Source organism: Taurulus bubalis (assembly GCF_910589615.1).
Source record: "Taurulus bubalis genome assembly, chromosome: 10".
In the NCBI taxonomy this organism is placed as follows: Eukaryota; Metazoa; Chordata; class Actinopteri; order Perciformes; family Cottidae; genus Taurulus; species Taurulus bubalis.
Window position 1 is genome coordinate 22,178,379 of NC_136598.1, and position 19,925 is coordinate 22,198,303.

The window sequence follows — 19,925 nt, forward strand, 5'->3', positions numbered from 1 at the left end:
TATTATTATAAGCATTACAACAAAGCTTGGCTCCGCTTTGTCCAAGACCCCGATGTCTTTGTTCCCGGGCTCTTGGCGCACGCTGGTGTGAATAATGATGAGGCTGCTGCAGTTTTACAATGTTTTCCAAATTGTTGTCAGACCACACGGGGGCCTTCCATGTCGGCACGCCGGCAGAATATAAAATGTTTAATAGGCTGTAAAATAAACCAAAGCACTGCGTCCACCAGTGTGCCTGTTGATTCTTGCCGACCTCGGACCACCTGAATGGAGAGGAGTGAGCATCAAACACAAAAGCAAACCAACATCTAATGTGGGCTCAATTGACTCTAATTCATTAGTTTAATAAGCCTTTTATTCATTGTTTTGACCCTGTTGTACCAGGACAGGATTAGCCTGTGGACGGCAGTTGATTGTAACAATATTACCACGTTATTAGGATTAATAAAAAGATATCGGTAGCCTACAGCATTATGTAACCCATCATGTGGGCAACCATGTGCCATGTGGTACCAAGAGCATGCAGCTTTTAGGCCAGTGGTTCTCAAACTGTGGGGCGCGCCCCTCTAGTGGAGGTATTACAGGTGGGGCGCAAGGAAGAAATGCAGAATTTCTTTATTTCAAGACTTTTTTTGAGCCAAAAGTACACGGACATAACACGTCATTAATAAATACATGGCGAAATGCCTGTACTTTCGTGGAAATGTTTACGTTACACCGTTAACAGGTTTTGGATATAACTTTATTTGCATCATTCTAACAAAGTGATTGCACATTTTATTTGTTTTTGTCTGATGAAGCAATCTGGCTTACTTGAAAGTGATTGCAATTTTCTTGTATTCTATTATTTGAAAAAGCACGGATGGAGGAGTCACAAAAATGGATTTCAATACAAATTCAGCATGGACCATTTCGTTACAATTTGGTTGGGGCGGTGGGGCATGAACATTTTTCTTTCTCCAAAGTGGGGCGTGCCAGAACACGTGTTTAACCACTGATGTATCCCACCATGAACCATGTGCCATGTGGTGCCAAGAGCATGCAGCTTTTAGGCAAACACACGCAGGCAGCGCGTTCTCGGATAAGCACGCAATTCCGCCAGAGAGGAGGACCCAAACAGTCTGATAAACTGCTGGATTATTAAATACCTGCACGGGTGCCAGCGTTTCTCTATCCCACGCGCCCCTCGGAGGGGATGGTTGTTGTGGGCGGTCCCACACCTCCGCTGCCGCTGTCCTCATTGGCTCCCCGCTCTTCCCAAAAAAAAAATCCCCACACGTCTCCAACTCCTCCCTCCTTGACTTGTGCAGCGAGAGTTGGACCCAAGTCATATGTGTGCGTACTGTACGCGGGTGAGGACGTCATTTAAAGAGGGGTGAATAATGTTTAAACAACTCTGCGGACACTTGTTCGTTATAGGCCTCGCTTCCGCAATATTTGGAAACCTCGGACAGCCAGGCGTCTCCGTTTGGAGCCAAAGTGCGCGAGACTGAAACACTTATTTTATTTCTGTTGCCCCGCGTCCTTTATTACGACAGAAAGAAGCACGAGCGCATTTACGTCGCGGGAATACTTGGTGTCATATTTGTTTCTACTGAGAAGTTTTTGTGGGACGTTTCGACATGACCGTGGGAACCGAGTAGCACGTTTTCTGTCGGGGACCGAAAGAAACACCTGACTCTCTGCGTCCTCTCGCCGCCGGCATGACCCTCGGCGCGGTGCCCGGACCCGACGGCTCGTCTGCGGCCAGCTTCTGCTCCTGCTGCGGGGCCAAGATGGTGCCCTGCTTCAGCGAGGACGCGGTGGTGTCCAAAAACCAAATCAACCAGCTGTAAGTTCCTTAAAATAATATAAATATAATAAATAAATACAGATAAATAAATATATTTTTTAATAAATATATATATATATATATATATTTTTGTATATTTATGCATAACATAAATAAATATATCATTATTTTTATTAAGTGGCACGTTTTGGAGGGTGGATCGTATTCTGGATTAAAATGCGGTTTTAGAAGGTTTTATACATATAAAGACTTTAAGACAGTCAAGGTTGTCGAGAAACTAACAGGGTCCTCCATCAATGTATAGACTGCTCCACACCCGGTTACATGTGAGCACACCTTCAAACTGTGACGTTTGAATTGTTTGTTGCTACATCTACACGTGGGTCTAAACATTTCAGCATTTAGTCTGCGATTTGGAAACTGTTTTACATATTTTCAACATTGCGAGGAAGCCGAGCATGTGTCAGAAGTTTTGCAACATCTGTGTCTGGATGCGTTTCCTGCTGATGTAGAAGGTTCTTACTCATCTCAGTGGCGCTTTCTGACCTTACTCACGCAGCCTGACTCATCCTACCTGTTTCTCAGGTCCACAGGGGGGAAACCACATCTACTGATTTACTGAAATGAGCACCTGGTTGTCATTAAAGGGTGATTGTCCCTCCCTTTTATTGTTTGTCCAAGGCTGGAACATTGTGTGTTTTGAATCAGTGGGTGGTGTGATGCCCATTGTTGTTATTAAGCAATTAAGGACTGAAATGTAAGCCAGAGGACAGCATTGTTGTTTTGAATTAATATATTTTTGGATCAAATTTGGTGTTTGACCGTAAACAACTTGGACACGGATCCACACTTGTTGATGCTTCGTTTAGGAAACCAGGATGCAAGCAAATGAACATCACTTTGAACACAACCCCAACTATTATATGCTACACTGTTTTGCCACTGATGAGAAAGACTCTAGTTAACCTTTGACCTACCGACTGAACTCATTTGGTTCTGGCTCCGTTGATACTAATGCAGCGATTGTGCTTCGATGTAAGAGTGTTCACACTGATGCATCTCGCCCTGATCTAATCTGCGGTCTTCAGTGTCTGCAAGACATCAAGGCAAAGTGAGATTTTAAAACTGATTTACTCGACTTGCTGAAGTTTTTGCCCTTCAGATCAGGATCAAAGGCCTGATGGTCTTTTCCCAACTCTCCTGTGGAGCTGGTCCAACAAGTTTTGGTGGGAAAATCAATGTGGAAAAGTACTGCAACTGGATTAAAAGATGACGAAATCAACATTACCTAATTTATTGAGTTCCAGTGTCGGTGTTTTGATGTTGTTGTGTAACCTTTCCGTGCAGTCGGTAATTGGTTGTGCCCTGCATGAGAATTGGCCTTCTGTGGTGTTTTTTTCAGCAAAAAGTCGAAGTCCGCTTTCCTCTTGATTGCATCGTTTCCCAGCAACTTTACACATGATTGTGCAGTGAGGTTATTGAGTAAACTGAACATTTAGTCTTTATTAGGACTGCACCCTGTCTTTAAGGAAGTTCATTTTCCTTCTTTTTTTTCAGCAAGTTTGCATAAAGAAGGTTTATGGGAAGATGTTACTGCATGACACACGCACACACAAGCGCATGAGTCTAGTAAATAGCAGCAGATGTGGGAATCTTCTGACTTCCTGGTTTGGTTGGCCACGTTGCATGATTGTTTTTAATCGCCCACTTCTTTGTTGCTCAGGATGGCCCTCGTCACAATGCGCACGGATTTTGGCATCCTTGCATGTGACTACAGTGTGTCGGCATGTCTAATGTTTGTGCACATAATGTCTGTTTGTTCAGTGTGAACGCCAGTACGCACCACAATGTTTAACCAGGGTTTGAATGAGTAATTACAAGCCTTGAGGCCGTCCGTGGAGTTAAGTGTTACCTGTGGCTAAATGGCGTCTAAAAGCCCATTGTTTTCCCACCAATTTTAGAAAATGCCAGTAAACCCTTCTCTTCCGCTGCACTTGTGTGTTTTGTGTTGTCTCCGTGTCTTTCAAAGAAAAACGGAAGAGATCAAAAACGTGTCTGTGTGAGGGACTTCAGCAGCTGAACAGGGATTTGAGCAGCTGGATGTTGGTCACGACTTGTGCTTTTGTGTGTGTGTGAGTCCACAATCAAATGAACTGAACCTCAGTAAATGGCTCGATCAGACCAGCTGTTTAGCTACCTGGTAGTGTTTGCTAATGGACGTAGTTCCTGGAAGTTCCATATGTTGTTCCTCATTCTTTCTTTTTTTTTACTACGAGCTATTAAAATGGGAGTGCAACCATTTATTGAGTCAATGTTACTGCCGACTGAGCTACAGATGTCTTCACTCAACCAGCATTCAATCATATTTCACTGGGCTTCTTTAGTGGGCTTTTTTCTGCCTTTTTAGTTTGTTTAAACTGGAGGTTAAAATGTAATCCGAATCCTTCTCAGAATAGCGTGGCATGGAGGGGTAAGTTATGTTTAGTGCACTCAGGTGGCTGCCACTTGGACCACGGCCTGCACACTGGATTATTAAAGAAACCGGAGCAATATATGCAAAATATGTGGTTCTCGCTCGCACACATCCAGAGGACAATGGGTTGACGGTCATCTGTGATGGTTGATGAAAGTCTATGTTTAGTGTGACCTGGTATTCATTTCTCTTTAGCAGCCCTGACCCTCTCCTCCCCAACTTGCCGTCTGTCTAAAGCCTCGCCCCAATAATCTGCTTTGCAAGTGTAATAAATCTTGAACCTATTTCGAGGGCAAAATTGCTATAACTGGACTGTAATGTTGGAGAGTGAGACGACGCGTTGGGAGTTTTGGGCCTCGGCTACACGGCGCCCCATGAACTTGACCTTTGTCCCCTCTGTCCCTATCTCCTGCTTGACACATTTTCCACGGCCGAGCTTCCAAGCATCAGTGCCTAACGTGCACCTGTGGACGGACACACACACACCAGTTAACTCCCTGTCTTTCCCATGGGCTGTATCCGTCTCTGGTGCAAACTCATAAGGCCTTAGCGGGGCTTGCCCTCCGTAGAACCAGGCCCTATATTTATCCCACTCTCCTCCTGAGAGTGACTAATATGGACATGGGCAGCAGGCGGGGGGTCTATGTCCACTATGTGGAGTGGTCCTTACATAGTGATGATTGTGTCTGTGACTGTTGCCCTAACAAGTACCTACCGTTTCTCTTCTGCCCAAAGCCCGGGATGACTGAATGCCAAAAGATGAACCCACTCTGACTCGGTCTTCATTCTGTATCTCCCTCCCTTCATTGTCTATTCCTCGTTTTACTATTTTTATCTTCACTAGCTTTATCTGTCTGCTTTGATTGGCACCTTTCCAGTTGTCCATTTGGTTTTTCGATCGTAACAATGAGCTCAACATACAAATATTGTAGTTCATCTGGGTGCATGCTAACAGACTGAGTAGTGGTGTTATCGATCTTTGATAGGCTTCATTAGTAATGCTGTAATGACCGATCAGTTTCACTCACTCCAGTCGAGCTGTATTACATAAGTTGACATTGCTAACCTTGTAACAGTCATTGGTGCAGAAGTGTCTAAACATATATTGTTTGTGTGTGGTATTGGCTATTTTGATGAGTTAATTCATCATTTTGTTGATGGAGCACAAGAAAAAATGTTTTGTATCATTTCCCACAGCCCAATGAGACGTTCCTCATCGAAAATATACAGTTTACCATCAAATATGGCAAAGAAACATCAAACCTTTGCAATGAATGTGAGGCGTTTTTGTTTTTTAAAATCACTGAAACAATTGATTATGAAAACGGTGAATACTGGTACATTTTCTGTCAATCATCAATCGATTAATCGCTGCAACTGTATGGAATCAGTGGGTGATTTAATCGGTGTTAAACCCCTGCAGAAAGCTGTCGTATTGAAGACATGCTTTTATGTACAGTAAGTCGTCCGTGCTCTTCGGAATCCAGTCTATCAATAGCTGAGACTTTTAAAGGACTACAGTATTTTTAGAAACTGTAGTTGAAAGTCGTTCACAGGCCCCCCACCACCTCCCCAGGCATCGGGCTTAGAGGCCACGTCCTTGACGTGTCTGTGTGCAGGTGTGGAAAAGTGTGTGTGTGTGTGTGTGTGTGTGTGTGTGTGTGTGTGTGTGTGCACGTTAGCCGCCTTCCATGCATGATTTTCCGGGAGAGTACAAGTGTTACATTACAGATGACATTGTGTCGGGAATGCTGCTTACACACGACCATTGCCGTGTGTGTGTTCAGTGGGACGTGATACAGCAGGAATTGAGGACATGAAAAGTTGGACGAAATTGTGAGAAATGCAGAAAAGAGGAAGTGACAGAGGGCAGGGTGAGAGGAAACGGCTGGTTCAAGGGTGAGTGGATTAAGGGAAGTTAGCTCAGCACAAAGCTGTTTTTTTTTGTGGGTTTTTTTCTCTCTGTCTCCGTTGTCCGTGTCTCCTGATCCTGTACATCCACGGTCTCAGCAAAACTCAGGAAGGACAGTAGGATGCAGAGATGAAGTTGCAGAGAAAACGGGCATGCCAGGAAGTCTAAATGGCAGACGGTGTGAAACTGAAGAACCGCAGAACCTGGTGAACTGTAGAGGCCGGGTTCATTGAGTGTAGACTTGCTGCAAAGGGCAAGATGGATTCTCCAGCGCAGCGCTGAACTGTCAAAATAAACAAGTCAACCTATTGTTTGCGCAATTTCTAAATATGTTCGTGGCTCTGATGTCATCGCCCCACTTGGATTGATCCCAGCGATCGTCAGTGCGTGTGCAGTTCTCATAACACTCGTCTTAAAGTTTAGCAGAACAGGTCGCCCAACTCCCTGAATCAGTGTTTGCTCTATTAACGCTCGTGTCCCCGGTATTTGTTCTGTGTCGTTATGGACGACAAACGGCAGTTAGCTTAAACCTGTTAGCTCTACTGCATTTGATCGGTTACGTTCCCGGATTCAAGGTCCTGGGGACGAGGGGAGTAGCAGTATAAATAGACCCAGGGAAAGAGTCACGGGCAACGGATGAATAAACAAAAGGAATTTATGAACAAAATAGAAATGACTGCAAACTACTTTCTAAAAGGAAAGCGGCACTGAATATCAGAAGCAACAATTTAAGACTTAAATCAAAAGACCACAGTACAAGACAAACTAATCGGTCACACTAACAAACCCCGGCACACACGGCTCGAGCAGAAAAATCACCACAAATGCACACACGACACACACGGCTTGAATGCTGCAACTTGGCCCACTTGGGCCGTCTGTCTGCCTCTGCTGGCCTCTGGACCGCCAGGTTGCTAATCAGTGATTGAGCCCAGCTGCATTCACACACTGCAGCTGCTGGGCTTGGAAAAGGGTGGCACCTGAAGAGACACTGGAGGGTGGGAGGAGAGAGAGAGAACACACACACACACACACACACACACACAGCACGTAACATGACCTCTTAAAAAAGAGCATGTTCTTTGTAAAATGTTCAATGTGGCATAGCGGAGAAATACCAAAATGTGTTTTTCTTGGCGTCTATTTCCCCATTTTAAGGCCTGTTTGGCTGGTTGACAAGCTTGTGGCTGCACATGTTCCTGTTCCTCGATGGGCTGCGTTCCTGCCAATATGACTTGCGGTCTCAATTTTGGCAAAAGCCAGCAGTCACTCTGCCCATTGTGATGAAACATTCCACATGCTTAGTTTTATCTGACATGTTTTGGTGCTCTCTGCATCCAGTGGTATAAACGCAAGAGCACCATTGCCCGCAGTGCTCACTTTCTAAGTGGACCAGCATCATAAAGGTTATGGTTTACTGGTCCCATGGCTGTCATTCGACATGAACATAAGCAGCAGCAGAAGTGGGTCTTCACCCTGTTTTATTGATATCTAATGTGCCTTCGGTTCGTGTGAGACTTGAAGAAAAGCCTAGTTATGAAATGTAAGCAGGTGCTCACACAAACACACTCAAGGTTTGGTGTCCAGTTGAAACACTGACCTCCGTTTATTATGCGTCCTCCTCTTCAATGCAGTGACCTCAATCACAGTTAATATGATTAAGTGTTCCAGAGAGGAACAGAGATTTGGTTGCACCCTTTTTAAAATGTTCTTTTAATGTACTGCATGGTATTGATCAGTGGTAAAAGACAACGAAGTACAATTAATGAAGTACTTCTGCACTCAAGTACAGTTTGTATGCATCTTTCTACTCTATTACATTTCAGGGTGCAATATTGGACTTTTTGCTATACAGAAACCACCCAACTCTATAAAATGAAAAAACATTTACTCTATTGCAGCCAGCTCCGACTTTAAAATGCATCTTGCATGTAATTGTGTAGATAATAAGAAACTGATGTATAAATATATATTAATGTAACAATGTCATTTTAATCAATGACACTGTCTCAGTCTGTGGTTTTCTGCTGCACATATACGTCCATCACGCGCTGTGCACGGCTACATTTTCATGTACGCATGCACAAAAGCGGTCCGTCTAACACGGAACTGCTCAACGCCCCTCTTCAAAGTCACTTTGGAGGCGGGGTTTGAAACGTGACATGTTTAACTCACTCACTCTCAAAAAAAAAAAGAGTGCATACATCCTGTCCCTGCTTGTGTGCTGGCCAGCGCTTATCTCCGCTCTAAAACATTGTGGAGGAGAGGACTCGCGCTGTCTTCCCTCTCAGACCCCGAGTCGCCTCCCTACTGGCAGCTGCAAGTGTGAGTAAGTGTGTGTGTGTAATCCAGCTGTGTGGAGGAGAACATTGTGTTCCGAGTTCAAATTGGGGCTTGAATCTTGTTTTACTTGCACTGGACTGGCGGCACTGATTTGAGGGGGAGCCTGTCGACCCAGAGGCCAGCTGAGTGGATCTTTGTGACACTGACATAAGCCCATGACGATGCTCATCTGTTCCCTGTCCCTCATCTCTTGCTTATAATGCGAACACATTACACAAGGGACACTAAATACCAAGTATGACTGGATCACTTGGAAGGAGTCCCTGTGTTTAAGGCTTCTATTCATGTGTTTTTCTTTTCTCTTCCTGCGCAGCATCAGTGAGAGTTTCCTCACCGTTAAAGGCGCGGCCCTGTTCCTTCCCAGGGGAAGCAGCCCCACACCTAACTCTGCACCTTGCATCAGCCAACGCAGAAACAAGCACACAGGTAAAGACCCGGACGCACAAATGACACCTGCAGCTTCTCCCACCGCCGACTCTCGGCCTCAGAAATGAACTCCGCTGAGGAACGTGATGTTTTTCAAATGTACATTCCTCTAGAGCATCATCGGTAACAGCTGGTGTAAACTTGACCAAAGCTCTTTCACAACACGGCAGATGAGTTCATGACTGCAGTCAGTTGACTGCTGCATGCAAAATATCTTCACACTTTAAGAAATATCAGTTTTTCTTCCCCTCAGACGTAGAGATCGGGTTGAATGTGGGCCCGAGTGAAAGAGACTCCAGTGTGAAGGCACTGGGAACTCGCCACTGGCTCAATGATACGTTATCTTACGTGTTATGTCAACCTACAAAATGCAGAGAATGCAAGTGTTGTCCACAAGGACCTGAAACTAAATGAGGATGTTCTTTTCTATCCAGGTGACCTCCAGAAACATCTTCAGACCATGTTCACTGTGCTGCGGCCGGAGGACACCATCCGACTGGTGAGACACACACACACACACACGCTGGAGAGAGGTGGCATTGTGATCAGGAGCCGGTTTCAGTTCTTTGTTAGTAAACAAAAAGACCTGAAACTGGGTATATAAAAAAAAAAAAGAGTCTTAACCCTGATATCTGATAACAAACATACTCTTACATAAAACAGACAGTACTCAACGTTTTTAGAGTGATGCACATTCCTTCTATGTTTTCTCTGTAACATCTTTGAAAAAGAGGTATTCCAGCTATTTCTGGCAATCCGGCAATCTCCTCTCTGTCTTTGCCCGCAGGCTGTGCGTCTGGAGAGCGCCTACCCTCAGGTAACCCGCTACATGGTGGTGGTCTCCACCAACGGTCGACAGGACACGGAGGAGAGCATCGTGCTCGGCGTGGACTTTGTCTCCTCTGATAGGTCAGTGCTTAGTATTAAAACTCATCAAATCCCACACTCGTACCAACGACGCAAGAGAGATGGCATGTTGCCCCTCTTTTTAGCGCTGCAATAATATTGACTACTTGAGTCTGGCGTCCTCTACTGTGTTTCTTCTTAACGTTGTCCTGGACACTCGCCTGTATCATGTCAAATCCAATGTCTTCTAGTTGCTTAACGTGTCGATGTTCCTACCCGCAGCTGCACAGTGGGTCTGGTTCTACCTCTCTGGAGTGACACTTTGATCCACCTGGATGGAGACGGGTAAGACGCCACACCTACCGGCTCACTGGGGCCACTGAGTCTGACTCTGATGACTCTTATTTAGTCATCTTATTGAGGGTAGATTTGTTTATGTTGTAAAAAGGCAATACACTATAAACGTGCATCCCCTTTCTAATCTCTCTCTCTCTCTCTCTCTCTCTCTCTCTCTCTCTCTCTCTCTCTCTCTCTCTCTCTCTCTCTCTCTCTCTCTCTCTCTCTCTCTCTCTCTCTCTCTCTCTCTCTCTGTCGTCACAGTGGTTTTAGTGTTTCGACGGTGAACAGGGTTCATGTTTTCAAGCCAGTTTCTGTCCAGGCCATGTGGTAAGCAAACCCTTTTATTGTTTCCAGCAAATGCCAGCTATGTGAAGTTGCATGAAAGTTAAGTTTGCGGCCTTCAAAAAACTGTCCAGTGTAGCCCCCCCACACTTTGACTTTGACCTCCAGCCTTTTATCTTTGTCACTGTTATCTGCCCTTTCCGCTTCATTTTATTTTTCTCTTTCTCATTATCTCTCTTCCTTCCAGTCTCTTCATTATCTTCCCCTGTCTCACATGCCAGCGCTGCCTCCTCATTTCCGTACTGGTCTTCATTTCCTCATCCCTTTTGTTACCTTGCTCTCCATCTGACCTCCCTCCCCCTTGAACATCTGCTACCTTCATCTATCTGCAGTTATATCTCCATTATGTCTCTTCATCTGCAATCTTTCTATTCTTCTCTTCTCATTTTGTTTCTCTCGCTAATTACTAAACCTTCCTTATGTGTATTATTATATTATTCATTCCTCACAAGTTTCCCTCTCTGTTTTGTTGCATTTAGCATAATACCTCCCTTCCTTTGTCCTTTGTTACAGCCTCTCCTGGTTTGCATACTTTTACTCTATCATTTATTTGAGGAACACTGTCATGTTAAGTCCAAAGTTCACTCTGCAGTAGTTTTTTTTTGTTGTTGTTGTGTTTTTGTCCCTCGAGACAACAAAGTGTGAATCCTCCTCCACTGTGCCTCAGGTCGGCCCTCCAGTCGCTCCACAAAGCGAGCGACGTGGCCCGCTGCCACAACCACTACCCGGGCAGCCTGTTCCTGACCTGGGTCAGCTACTACCAGAGCCGCGTCTCGTCCAACCAGGTCTGCGTCAACGAGTGGAACGCCATGCAGGACGTCGAGTCGCACCGTGCCAATTCACCCGTTCTCTTCACAGACCTGTGAGTAGAGACCACATGACGGCACACACACACACACACTACGCAAATCCACAGTTCATACCGATGATGCAATATCTGGAATATTATTTGTTTTGTGGGGCAGAGCTCCCATTGATATGAAGTGCAACATTCCTATTGAGTGAGTGAATGGTCGACGCAAAAGATGTGTTTATTGGATACTTGCAACAAACACTGCATTTCATTCCACTGGACAATATATAGATGCATACAAAAAAAAAATTTTGTGACCAAAACTAAATAAATTCTACAGCAATAGTTGTTTTTGACAGTTTCCTTTTTTACAGTAAAGTATTCAGACACTTATCTTGATCATGGTTGCGGTAATCAACCGCTTAAAGGACCAAATCGTTCCGATAGAAAAGCTGTTTGGATCCTTCACTGATCGAGGCGTCCGCTTAGTGTTCATTCATTCATGACAGAAAACAGGGGACAGCAGCGATAGTTGAAGCTGCCCTCGTCAAGTGGATTAATGATGCCTGGTCATGCATTGCCCCTTTGACAGGGCTTCGGCACGCTATTTCTTTTTTAATACAGCACTGTTCTGTATTATAGTGTATTTTAATTATACAGGGGACAGTAATTTAACTTGCACAGTAATGTAATTTGGAAAGCGTTGGAAACAATTGAACTGTATTCTGAAACGTCAATCAAATTTAAATAACTAGCGACGCTGCCGGAATATGCACGTGTCGATTTGAATGATAAACAAAGACAAAAGTTAATATAATAATCATAATTTGACAATTATATATATATATATATATATATATATATATATATATATATATATATATATATATATATATATATATATATATATATATATATATATCTCAATTTGACAGTGTTGCTACTACAGCAGGGCATCAGTCTTCAGAGGCTCTATGTAACCAACGTGCAGTCAGAGTAGACAATCCGTAGCAATGCAAGTAGACACATGCCGATAAACACTTGCATTGAGTCTTTGCGACAAAGATGTCTAGAGATCCACGAGGGAGCCTTGAAATCACAGACACAGGCTGCTGGATTTATGTCTTTACTAATAGCAGAGAAATTCCCCTCTCTGCTGCTTCGTCACGGGCCTCGCTATTTGGAGCGTCTCTCATTCACACACACACGCGCCCACACACACACACACTTCAGACATCCTCCAGGGTCCAAAATAGCTGAGGCTTTGGTCGGCATGATTTACGGTTGGAAAAATGGAAACCAGACAGACGAATAGGTAGACCGACAGAAGGATGGACAGAAGCAGGTGGTAGGCAGAGAGGAGTTCGAGGAAGGGGGTTTTAGGGGAGGATTAAGAAGAATATTCTGCTTCAACCCATGTTTACCGCCTGTCTGGAAACAGAAATACTTTGCACACTCTATTTTCGGAAGAGGTGTGTTTGCACTCGAGTGCCCTTATCCTTAAGATTTCCACCTGCACTTTATGAGCTCCAAGCGCATAAAGGTGTGTTGCCCCCGCGTGGGAAGACTGCCAAAGCCACATGACTGGCAGTGTTTGTTGACACGGCGGTCGTGTCCTTGTGTAACCACTGGACGCTCAGAAGTTCAGATAGCAGGAAGTGGCACGATCTCTGCACGTTATCGTCTTTGTTGACTAACGAGGGTTACTGTGAGTTCCCGTAGGCGACTCCTCTGTCAGCCGTTCAAGGAAGTGACATGGAATTTTCATTCTCCAGTTACTCACTGGTTCCTTGTGTCGTCATACACGTGTCCTGTGCTTTTTTTTTTTTTGTTTGTTTTTTGCTCAGCTGTCCCTCCTTCAGGCAAGTCTAGGCTCGCTGTGGGGTTAAAGTTTTAGTGGATGGCCATAACTAGCTCTTATTTGTTCCTCTTACGCCCCGTGGACTCGATCTCTCGGGGTCAGTAAGACGTTCAGCGTTGCGGTAAACAAGCCAACAATCTGAGATTGCTTTTAAGCCTGCAGTTACACACTTGTGGCCTCTTTGTGACTGCTGCCCCACACTGCTCTCTACTCCTACTGTGAGGGTCCAGTGAGAGGCAAAACAAAAGAAATTGAGACAACAGAAGGAGACTCTAGGAGACCGAGTGAGCTCTTCTCTCCAGAGACGTAATTGGGCCACTTGTTTGTATCATCAGTGTGACGTCCAAGAGCTAAATACGTCCCCCAGCAGAGTGGTTAGAAACAGCGCCAGGCACAACAACAGGCGCACTTCACAAGGGGACTTTGTTGCGGATCGCTGATGGGCCACGCTCTCAGATTTTCGGTTCCCTCTCCAGTTTCTGAGAATAAGAACAAAGTGGCGATTCTCTCTCGGAACAAGTAATGTCTTTGATAGAAAAGTGAAAATGAATCAAAGGAAAGTGTTGTTGCTGTGACTGTGAAGGTGGTTAATTGTGTCAAAGGGCGGTGTGTTTTTTTGGCGTAGAGAAAATGTGTTTAATGTTGACTTCTCATGAAGGTTTGTGTCTCCATGTGCAGGCCCACAGAGGGGGAGCGCACAGAGCGGCTGATCAAGATGCGCCTCAGAGAGATCATGATGCAGAAAGACCTGGAGAACGTCACCTGTAAGGAGGTAAGAGGCACACGGAGGAATGCGGTGACATTCATGTGTACATCTTGGTTTAGCAAATGCAGCTTTTAATTGTTGAGATACCAGAGTGCCGATTTTTAAATTGTTTTATTTATTTTTTTACCTTCCCAGATCCGAACAGAGCTGGAGATGCAGATGGTTTGTAACCTGAGGGAGTTCAAGGAGTTCATAGACAACGAGATGATCCTCATCCTGGGTCAGATGGACAGCCCCACTGAAATCTTTGAACACGTCTATCTGGTGAGTAAAACATGTGGATGTCTGAAACAATGTACAGGAACCAAACTCAAAATCTCCCTCATTCTTACTTTTTGTCACGCGCTCATACACATTGATATTAACTGGACTTGTGACGTCTCCAGGGCTCTGAGTGGAACGCCTCCAATCTGGAGGAGCTGCAGAACAGCGGGTATGAGTCATTAACTTAACACACACTTGCACGCTCACTAATATCATTTTAATAAATGGAGAGGCTACGCTTCGTTTATCAAACATGTTTTCTAATTGAAGTTCATTGAAATGAGAACATGCATTACCTCTGAATCAAAGTATTGCTGCAAAGGTTCAAACATTGGATTGAATACTTCAGTCTTCATCCGCATCATTATTGAAACTCAAATTCGAGGCCTCCCGTTAATTGCATTGAACTCCACATTTCTTTCCAGCCATGTCTGACCCCCTGTGGTATTTGTGAAGCATTGATCATCTGAACTACCACACATGATTTTAATGCCTTTCCCTGTCGCTTATGCAGAGTGCTCTACATCCTCAACGTGACCAGGGAGATAGACAACTTCTTCCCGGGGATGTTTCAGTACCACAACATCCGAGTGTACGACGAAGAGGCCACCAACCTGCTGGAGTACTGGAACGAGACCTACAAGTTCATCACCAAAGCCAAGTAAGATAAACACACACAAGCTTGTCTGGTCCTACTTGAGTTCTCAAATGTTGTAATCCAACACAATTCCTCTCTCTCTCTCTCTTCTGCCTCCGTGTCTCTCTCAGGAAAGCTGGCGCTAAGTGTCTGGTTCACTGTAAAATGGGCGTGAGTCGCTCCGCCTCCACGGTGATCGCCTACGCCATGAAGGAGTACGGCTGGGACCTGGACACGGCCTTCGACTACGTCAAGGAGAAACGGGCCGTGACCAAGCCAAACCCTGCCTTCATGAAACAGCTGGAGGAGTATCAGGGCATTCTGCTGGCCAGGTGTGCTTTCATGTCGCAGCAACTCTGCAATGTGCGCGTTCTTCAGGGAGCATTTTGGTGCTAACGAACTACTGTTTCTCTTCACTTCCGCAGCAAACAGAGGCATAACAAGCTATGGCGCTCGCACTCTGACAGTGACCTATCGGATCGCCCGGAGTCCATGTGCAAAGCCTCGTCTCACTCTCTGGGCCGCTCCGACTCTTACAACAACAACAGCACGTCCTCCCCCTCCTTGCATCACTTCCTGGGCGTGGCCGTGCTGCACGCGCTCGGCGCTGGGCCCGAAGACTCTGCCGAGGCGAATGCCCCCCTCGCCTCCGACTCCAACGGTGTGTGTGACTCACCGGATCCGGAGGAGGTCGGGTCGGGTTGCGGAGACCCCCTCCTGCTTCCCCTCCCCAGACCCCGAGCAGCCGCCGCCGTCCCGGAGGAAAGGCTGGACAACTCAACCAGCGTGGCCGTCGCCGTGCCCGCCGCTTTACCCCAGCCTCCACCATCACTCCACATCTTAACCCCTACTCCTGAACTCCAACGTGCCCACCGGGGCCCGCCCACACATCTGTCCATCTCAGTGCCCAAACACAAACCGTTGGAGCTGTCACTGAATTTGCCTGAGCGAAGCAGCTCAGAAGAAATCTCTTCTCTCACTCTGGGATCTGCTGACTCGGACATACTAGACTCTTTATCAGATGTTACAAGTGAGAAACAGAGCCCCCTCAGCCCTGTGAACATCCCCCCCCTCCCCCCGGCTCTTCCGCTCGCTGCCAGCGACGACAACAACAACCCCAGCGAGCTACAGATCGGGCGCGGCGAGGCCGACGGGTCGTCCATCCACAGCGCCGACAGCATCGACTTCTTCAGCGCCAGGGAGAAGTTCCTGGGCCTGGCCCAGGATGGCAGGGCCCGGACGCTTTCTGAGCAGGCACAGCAAAGGGCACCTCTGTCCTTTGAGGAAAACGAAGACACTGAGGTTCAGGAGGAAGAGGAGCAAAGCTATGGGAGTAGTCAGGTAAACTATCATTCAGCTTTATATACTGTTATCATTTTGTCTTTGCTAGTAGAACATGCTTCATGCAGAAAGATAAACACATTTTTTGATGTGCGCTTTTGTCTGTGTTTGCATTTGCTATGCAAACGTTACCTCAGTCTGCTCATGCAGCTGTCGCCGCAGCGTCTCATTTTGTAATCTTTTTCCAGACTGCATATTTAATTCAGGAGGCCCACAGCCATGCTAGAAGAGGGAAAGGTTTTCTTTGGCATTGTGGTATTTTTTTCAAGCAAACTTCACTGTTACCTCTGATCGCTTGCAGCCTTGTACTGGACGCTCCACTGGGTGTGAATGTAACCTCAGGTCTTCAAGGAAGCAGATGAACTGAGCCAATAGCACAGATTCCACACTAAATGTTTATGAATCATAGTGACCCCTTCTGGAAGATGAGAGAATAGTCCAGATAATATGGGCACACGTGTCACTCGATTGTCTCCTTACTTTCTCATTTTCTATTGCGCTCTCTGATCTATGGTGTTTTACGTATAACTTATAAACTATTTATTAATGTCACAAAAACACACACACTGCTGCAAGTACACAATGACTAATATTATATGCACATGACTCACTTGCTTGCTCTGTTTGTCTCTCAGGCGTCTCCGCAGTCTGATGACGGCGTCGACAAAGCCAGTCTTGACCGCACTCCTCACGACAACGGCGTCTCAGTCCGCCATATAGTCACAGAGATTGAAGCCATATGCCACCCTGCCTCCTGCCTCCCCGCCGCCGCCTCCTCCTCATCGTCGTCCCTTCCGCCATCCTCCCACAGCCCTCAGCTCATCCGATCGGACCATCCGACGGAGGCCGAGGTTCCTGAAGCCGCGCCCGGCTCTCTAACGCCCCCGTCGTACCCGCAGTCCCCCTCCATGCTGCCGTGCGACTGGCCGGCAGGCTCGGTGCGGCGAGCCGCCGAGCAGCTGGAGCAGAAGCTGAAGCAGGAAATGGAGACGGCCGCGTCTCAGCGCTCGCCGCTGCATTCCCCCGGCGCTGAGCAACCTCCGGTCCGACTGTCCCCGTGTCCCCTGAGCGCCGAACATCCTCCCCTCGACTCGCCTCAGGACTGCACAGAACAAAGGATCACTCAGGGAGAGGTCGCGGCCGACTCTGCCAAGTCCAAAGACGAAGAAAAGCACACAGGGTCACAGGCAGGGCTCAGCTCCTCGGGCCTGGACAACCTCCCAGACTCGAATATCAGTGCTATACCCATCATTGTGTCCACTTCCATAGACAGCCATATGTTCACATCATCACTGGCATCATCTCTAGATACCTCAGCCCAGTCCCAAAGACGGAGCCAGCTCTGCAGCCAAAGCCAGCCACTTCAGACCCAGGACGCCTCTCACCAGATGACTCTGGATGGGGCGACAGAGCAAGAGTCCGACACAGACGAGAGGATGGAGTCCAGCTCTCGGGGCGGCTGCGGCCCCGGCTGCGACGCCGAGAGCAGGCTGGCCCGTGGCAGCCAGGAGCTGGAGAGGATTCAGCAGACGCTGAGAGAGCTGCAGGCCTTCCTCCACGAGGGCGTCGGCCTGGAGATGACGGACAGCCAAGACCAGAGCCCGGGCCCGAGAGACGTCATGGACACGGAGCCGGATCCTTGTAAAGATTCGGGCTCTGACCAGACGGAAGTAGGGCTGCGGCGCCGAGAGAGACAAGAGGGCCAGAGTTTCCTGGAGCCCATCGTGTGGCACAGAGCCATGGAGCTCGAGGCCCGCATCCGCCAGGCGGGCCTCACCCCTCCTTCTCTCATGAAGAGGTCGGCCTCCTTGGCGAAACTGGACTGTCTGGAGCTGTCGGCCAACGACCTCAGCGACTTGGACCTGAGGACGCACACCAGGGCGGCGTCGTCGTCACATTCCCAGGACTCCTTCTCCGCGTCCACATCTCACCCCGACGACACCTGGAAGAAGCAGAAAGTGTTGGCTCTCAACACGCGCGTCGAGAGGACGGGCTTGTCCCGCGGCGCCGGGGAATGTCCCGAGTCCTCCTCGTCGCCCTGCCTCTCCCTCCCCCTCTCCCCCAACGGCCCACACTGCTGTCCCAAAGACGACACGGGGGAAAGGGAGGAGCCGGACGGCGGCGGGAGCGGCGGGGTCGCCCCGGCGCGTCAGCAGGGGGCCCGGGGACACTCGGCCAGACGATCTCGCAAAGGCTCCGCTGAGAAGAAGCAGCGAGCCGTCACTGTGCTATACAACACCATGTAACCTCAGCCAGCGGACTGGAGCTGCGCAGATGTGCGAGAGGCATGATGCGTACTAACGTGTAGCAGGAAAACTGGAGACCTCGTGTAACCTCCCGATGTACGTTTAAGAATTGAACTACAAACATTTGTTTGCATGTAAACCACTGGATGTGTTGTTTCAACTGGAGTTCAGGTTTGTGCGTACAGTAATGAAATATGAATGTGCAACTGAAGGCTGAACCAGTGCATACTTTATGCACTCCACTATGTCTGTCCCCCTCTCTCTCTCTTTTTAAAGAAGCCTTTGTTTTCAGTGTTTGACCCTCACTGCCTGTTTCTACGAGAGGGGCGTTTTCTCCAAACATGCACTTTACTGTTTCAATGATTTTACTTTATTTGAACTCTGTTTCTTACCCCGGGGAGGATTATTTTGCACTGATCTCGGTCGACTTGTCTTTGTATGCGTGTTTTTATTTTGTTTTGTTATTGTTTGTTTTTCAAAGTGCACAGACGTGTCTTTATTCAGATTTTAATTGAACCAGGACAAAAGCTGATACCTTGTTTTTTTTTATTCTATGCTTCAGCAGTAAATAAATATGTTGAGTTTGTTTTGACTCCTGTGATGTACGTTTGTTCTGTGTGTTCATCTGAAACGTACACATACATTTGAGGTGATGGGCTACAGATGCCGAATTTATAAAATGTATTGACGTCACTGCCACCTGGTGGCCAAGCAGAAAACTACAGTTTGTAACCAGTCCTGCAGCAGTAGAGTGAGAGAAGGTGTGCAAGTGGGACATTGCAGCAGTGTAACAACCAACGACCACTTTTAATGGGTGAAAGATAAGCTCATAACCTTATTGTTGGGCTTATTGTTCTGGCTGTCATTTTTAACTGCCAGTGTGTGTTCCTACAAGTCAATCCCGTCTCCTCGGGGGTCGGCACAGCTTATTTCAGGCTGATATTTTACCCACCGTTTCATGTGGGTAATTAAACCTGGAGATGGAGGCCCTGCTGTCTCCTTCAGTGAAGGCCCCTCCCCTCCCCGCGCCGCAGTGGGAGGCTGCTGCTCGAGTCACAGACCAGACTATTAGTGAGATGAGAGAAAGTGTTGCTCAACGTTTCACCTTCTAGCTGAGGCCGCAGCATAAGCCTGCTGTGTGCTTAGCAGAAGCTGAGTTATTACATGGCATATTTCTTTTATGACTTTTTATCATACTATGCGAAGACTTTTTGGGACTTTGACTTCACATCAACTGACATTTCTTTATGTCTTTATAACATCCTTATTTCCATTCTGCAGTGATGTTTTTATTGTCGTTTTTTTTTTTACATACAATACTATGACTTTGTAATATAATAAATATAATCTTTGCTGGGCGTCATGTATCAAGAGGAAAGCTAAGATCCCTTGATTGATTTAACCAATGAACTGGCCTCAATGGACAGAGCATCCTTGTTAAAGGATGACTTTTTTTAACAGTCTGTGTCCCAAATTCTAGTTCCTGGCCCAAGTCGGCCAGGAACTAGTTGAATAGTGAGGAAAACAATCTGTGGAGAGGAACC

The 19,925-nt window shown here is 46.8% G+C and overlaps 1 protein-coding gene across 1 annotated transcript; it reads left to right on the plus strand.

The window, feature by feature from the left end:
• The first annotated feature begins 1,638 nt into the window (after positions 1-1,638).
• ssh2a (slingshot protein phosphatase 2a) lies at positions 1,639-18,986 on the plus strand. Its single transcript, XM_079224993.1, has 14 exons — positions 1,639-1,831; positions 8,834-8,946; positions 9,381-9,445; positions 9,734-9,855; positions 10,075-10,137; positions 10,393-10,458; positions 11,141-11,335; positions 13,806-13,899; positions 14,029-14,157; positions 14,280-14,326; positions 14,672-14,818; positions 14,926-15,126; positions 15,220-16,135; positions 16,771-18,986. Exons 1-14 carry the CDS (start codon positions 1,704-1,706, stop codon positions 18,379-18,381), a joined length of 3,897 nt encoding a protein of 1,298 aa, XP_079081119.1. The 5' UTR covers positions 1,639-1,703; the 3' UTR covers positions 18,382-18,986.
• Positions 18,987-19,925: the final 939 nt, after the last annotated feature.

What these genes read in the sequence shown, in the direction of transcription:
- ssh2a (XM_079224993.1), top strand. Translation starts at nt 1,704, where the DNA reads ATGACCCTCGGCGCGGTGCCCGGACCCGACGGCTCGTCTGCGGCCAGC. An exon ending in AAAAACCAAATCAACCAGCT is followed by an intron (nt 1,832 to 8,833) that starts GTAAGTTCCTTA and finishes CTTCCTGCGCAG; the next exon opens with CATCAGTGAGAGTTTCCTCA. An exon ending in ATCCACCTGGATGGAGACGG is followed by an intron (nt 10,138 to 10,392) that starts GTAAGACGCCAC and finishes CTGTCGTCACAG; the next exon opens with TGGTTTTAGTGTTTCGACGG.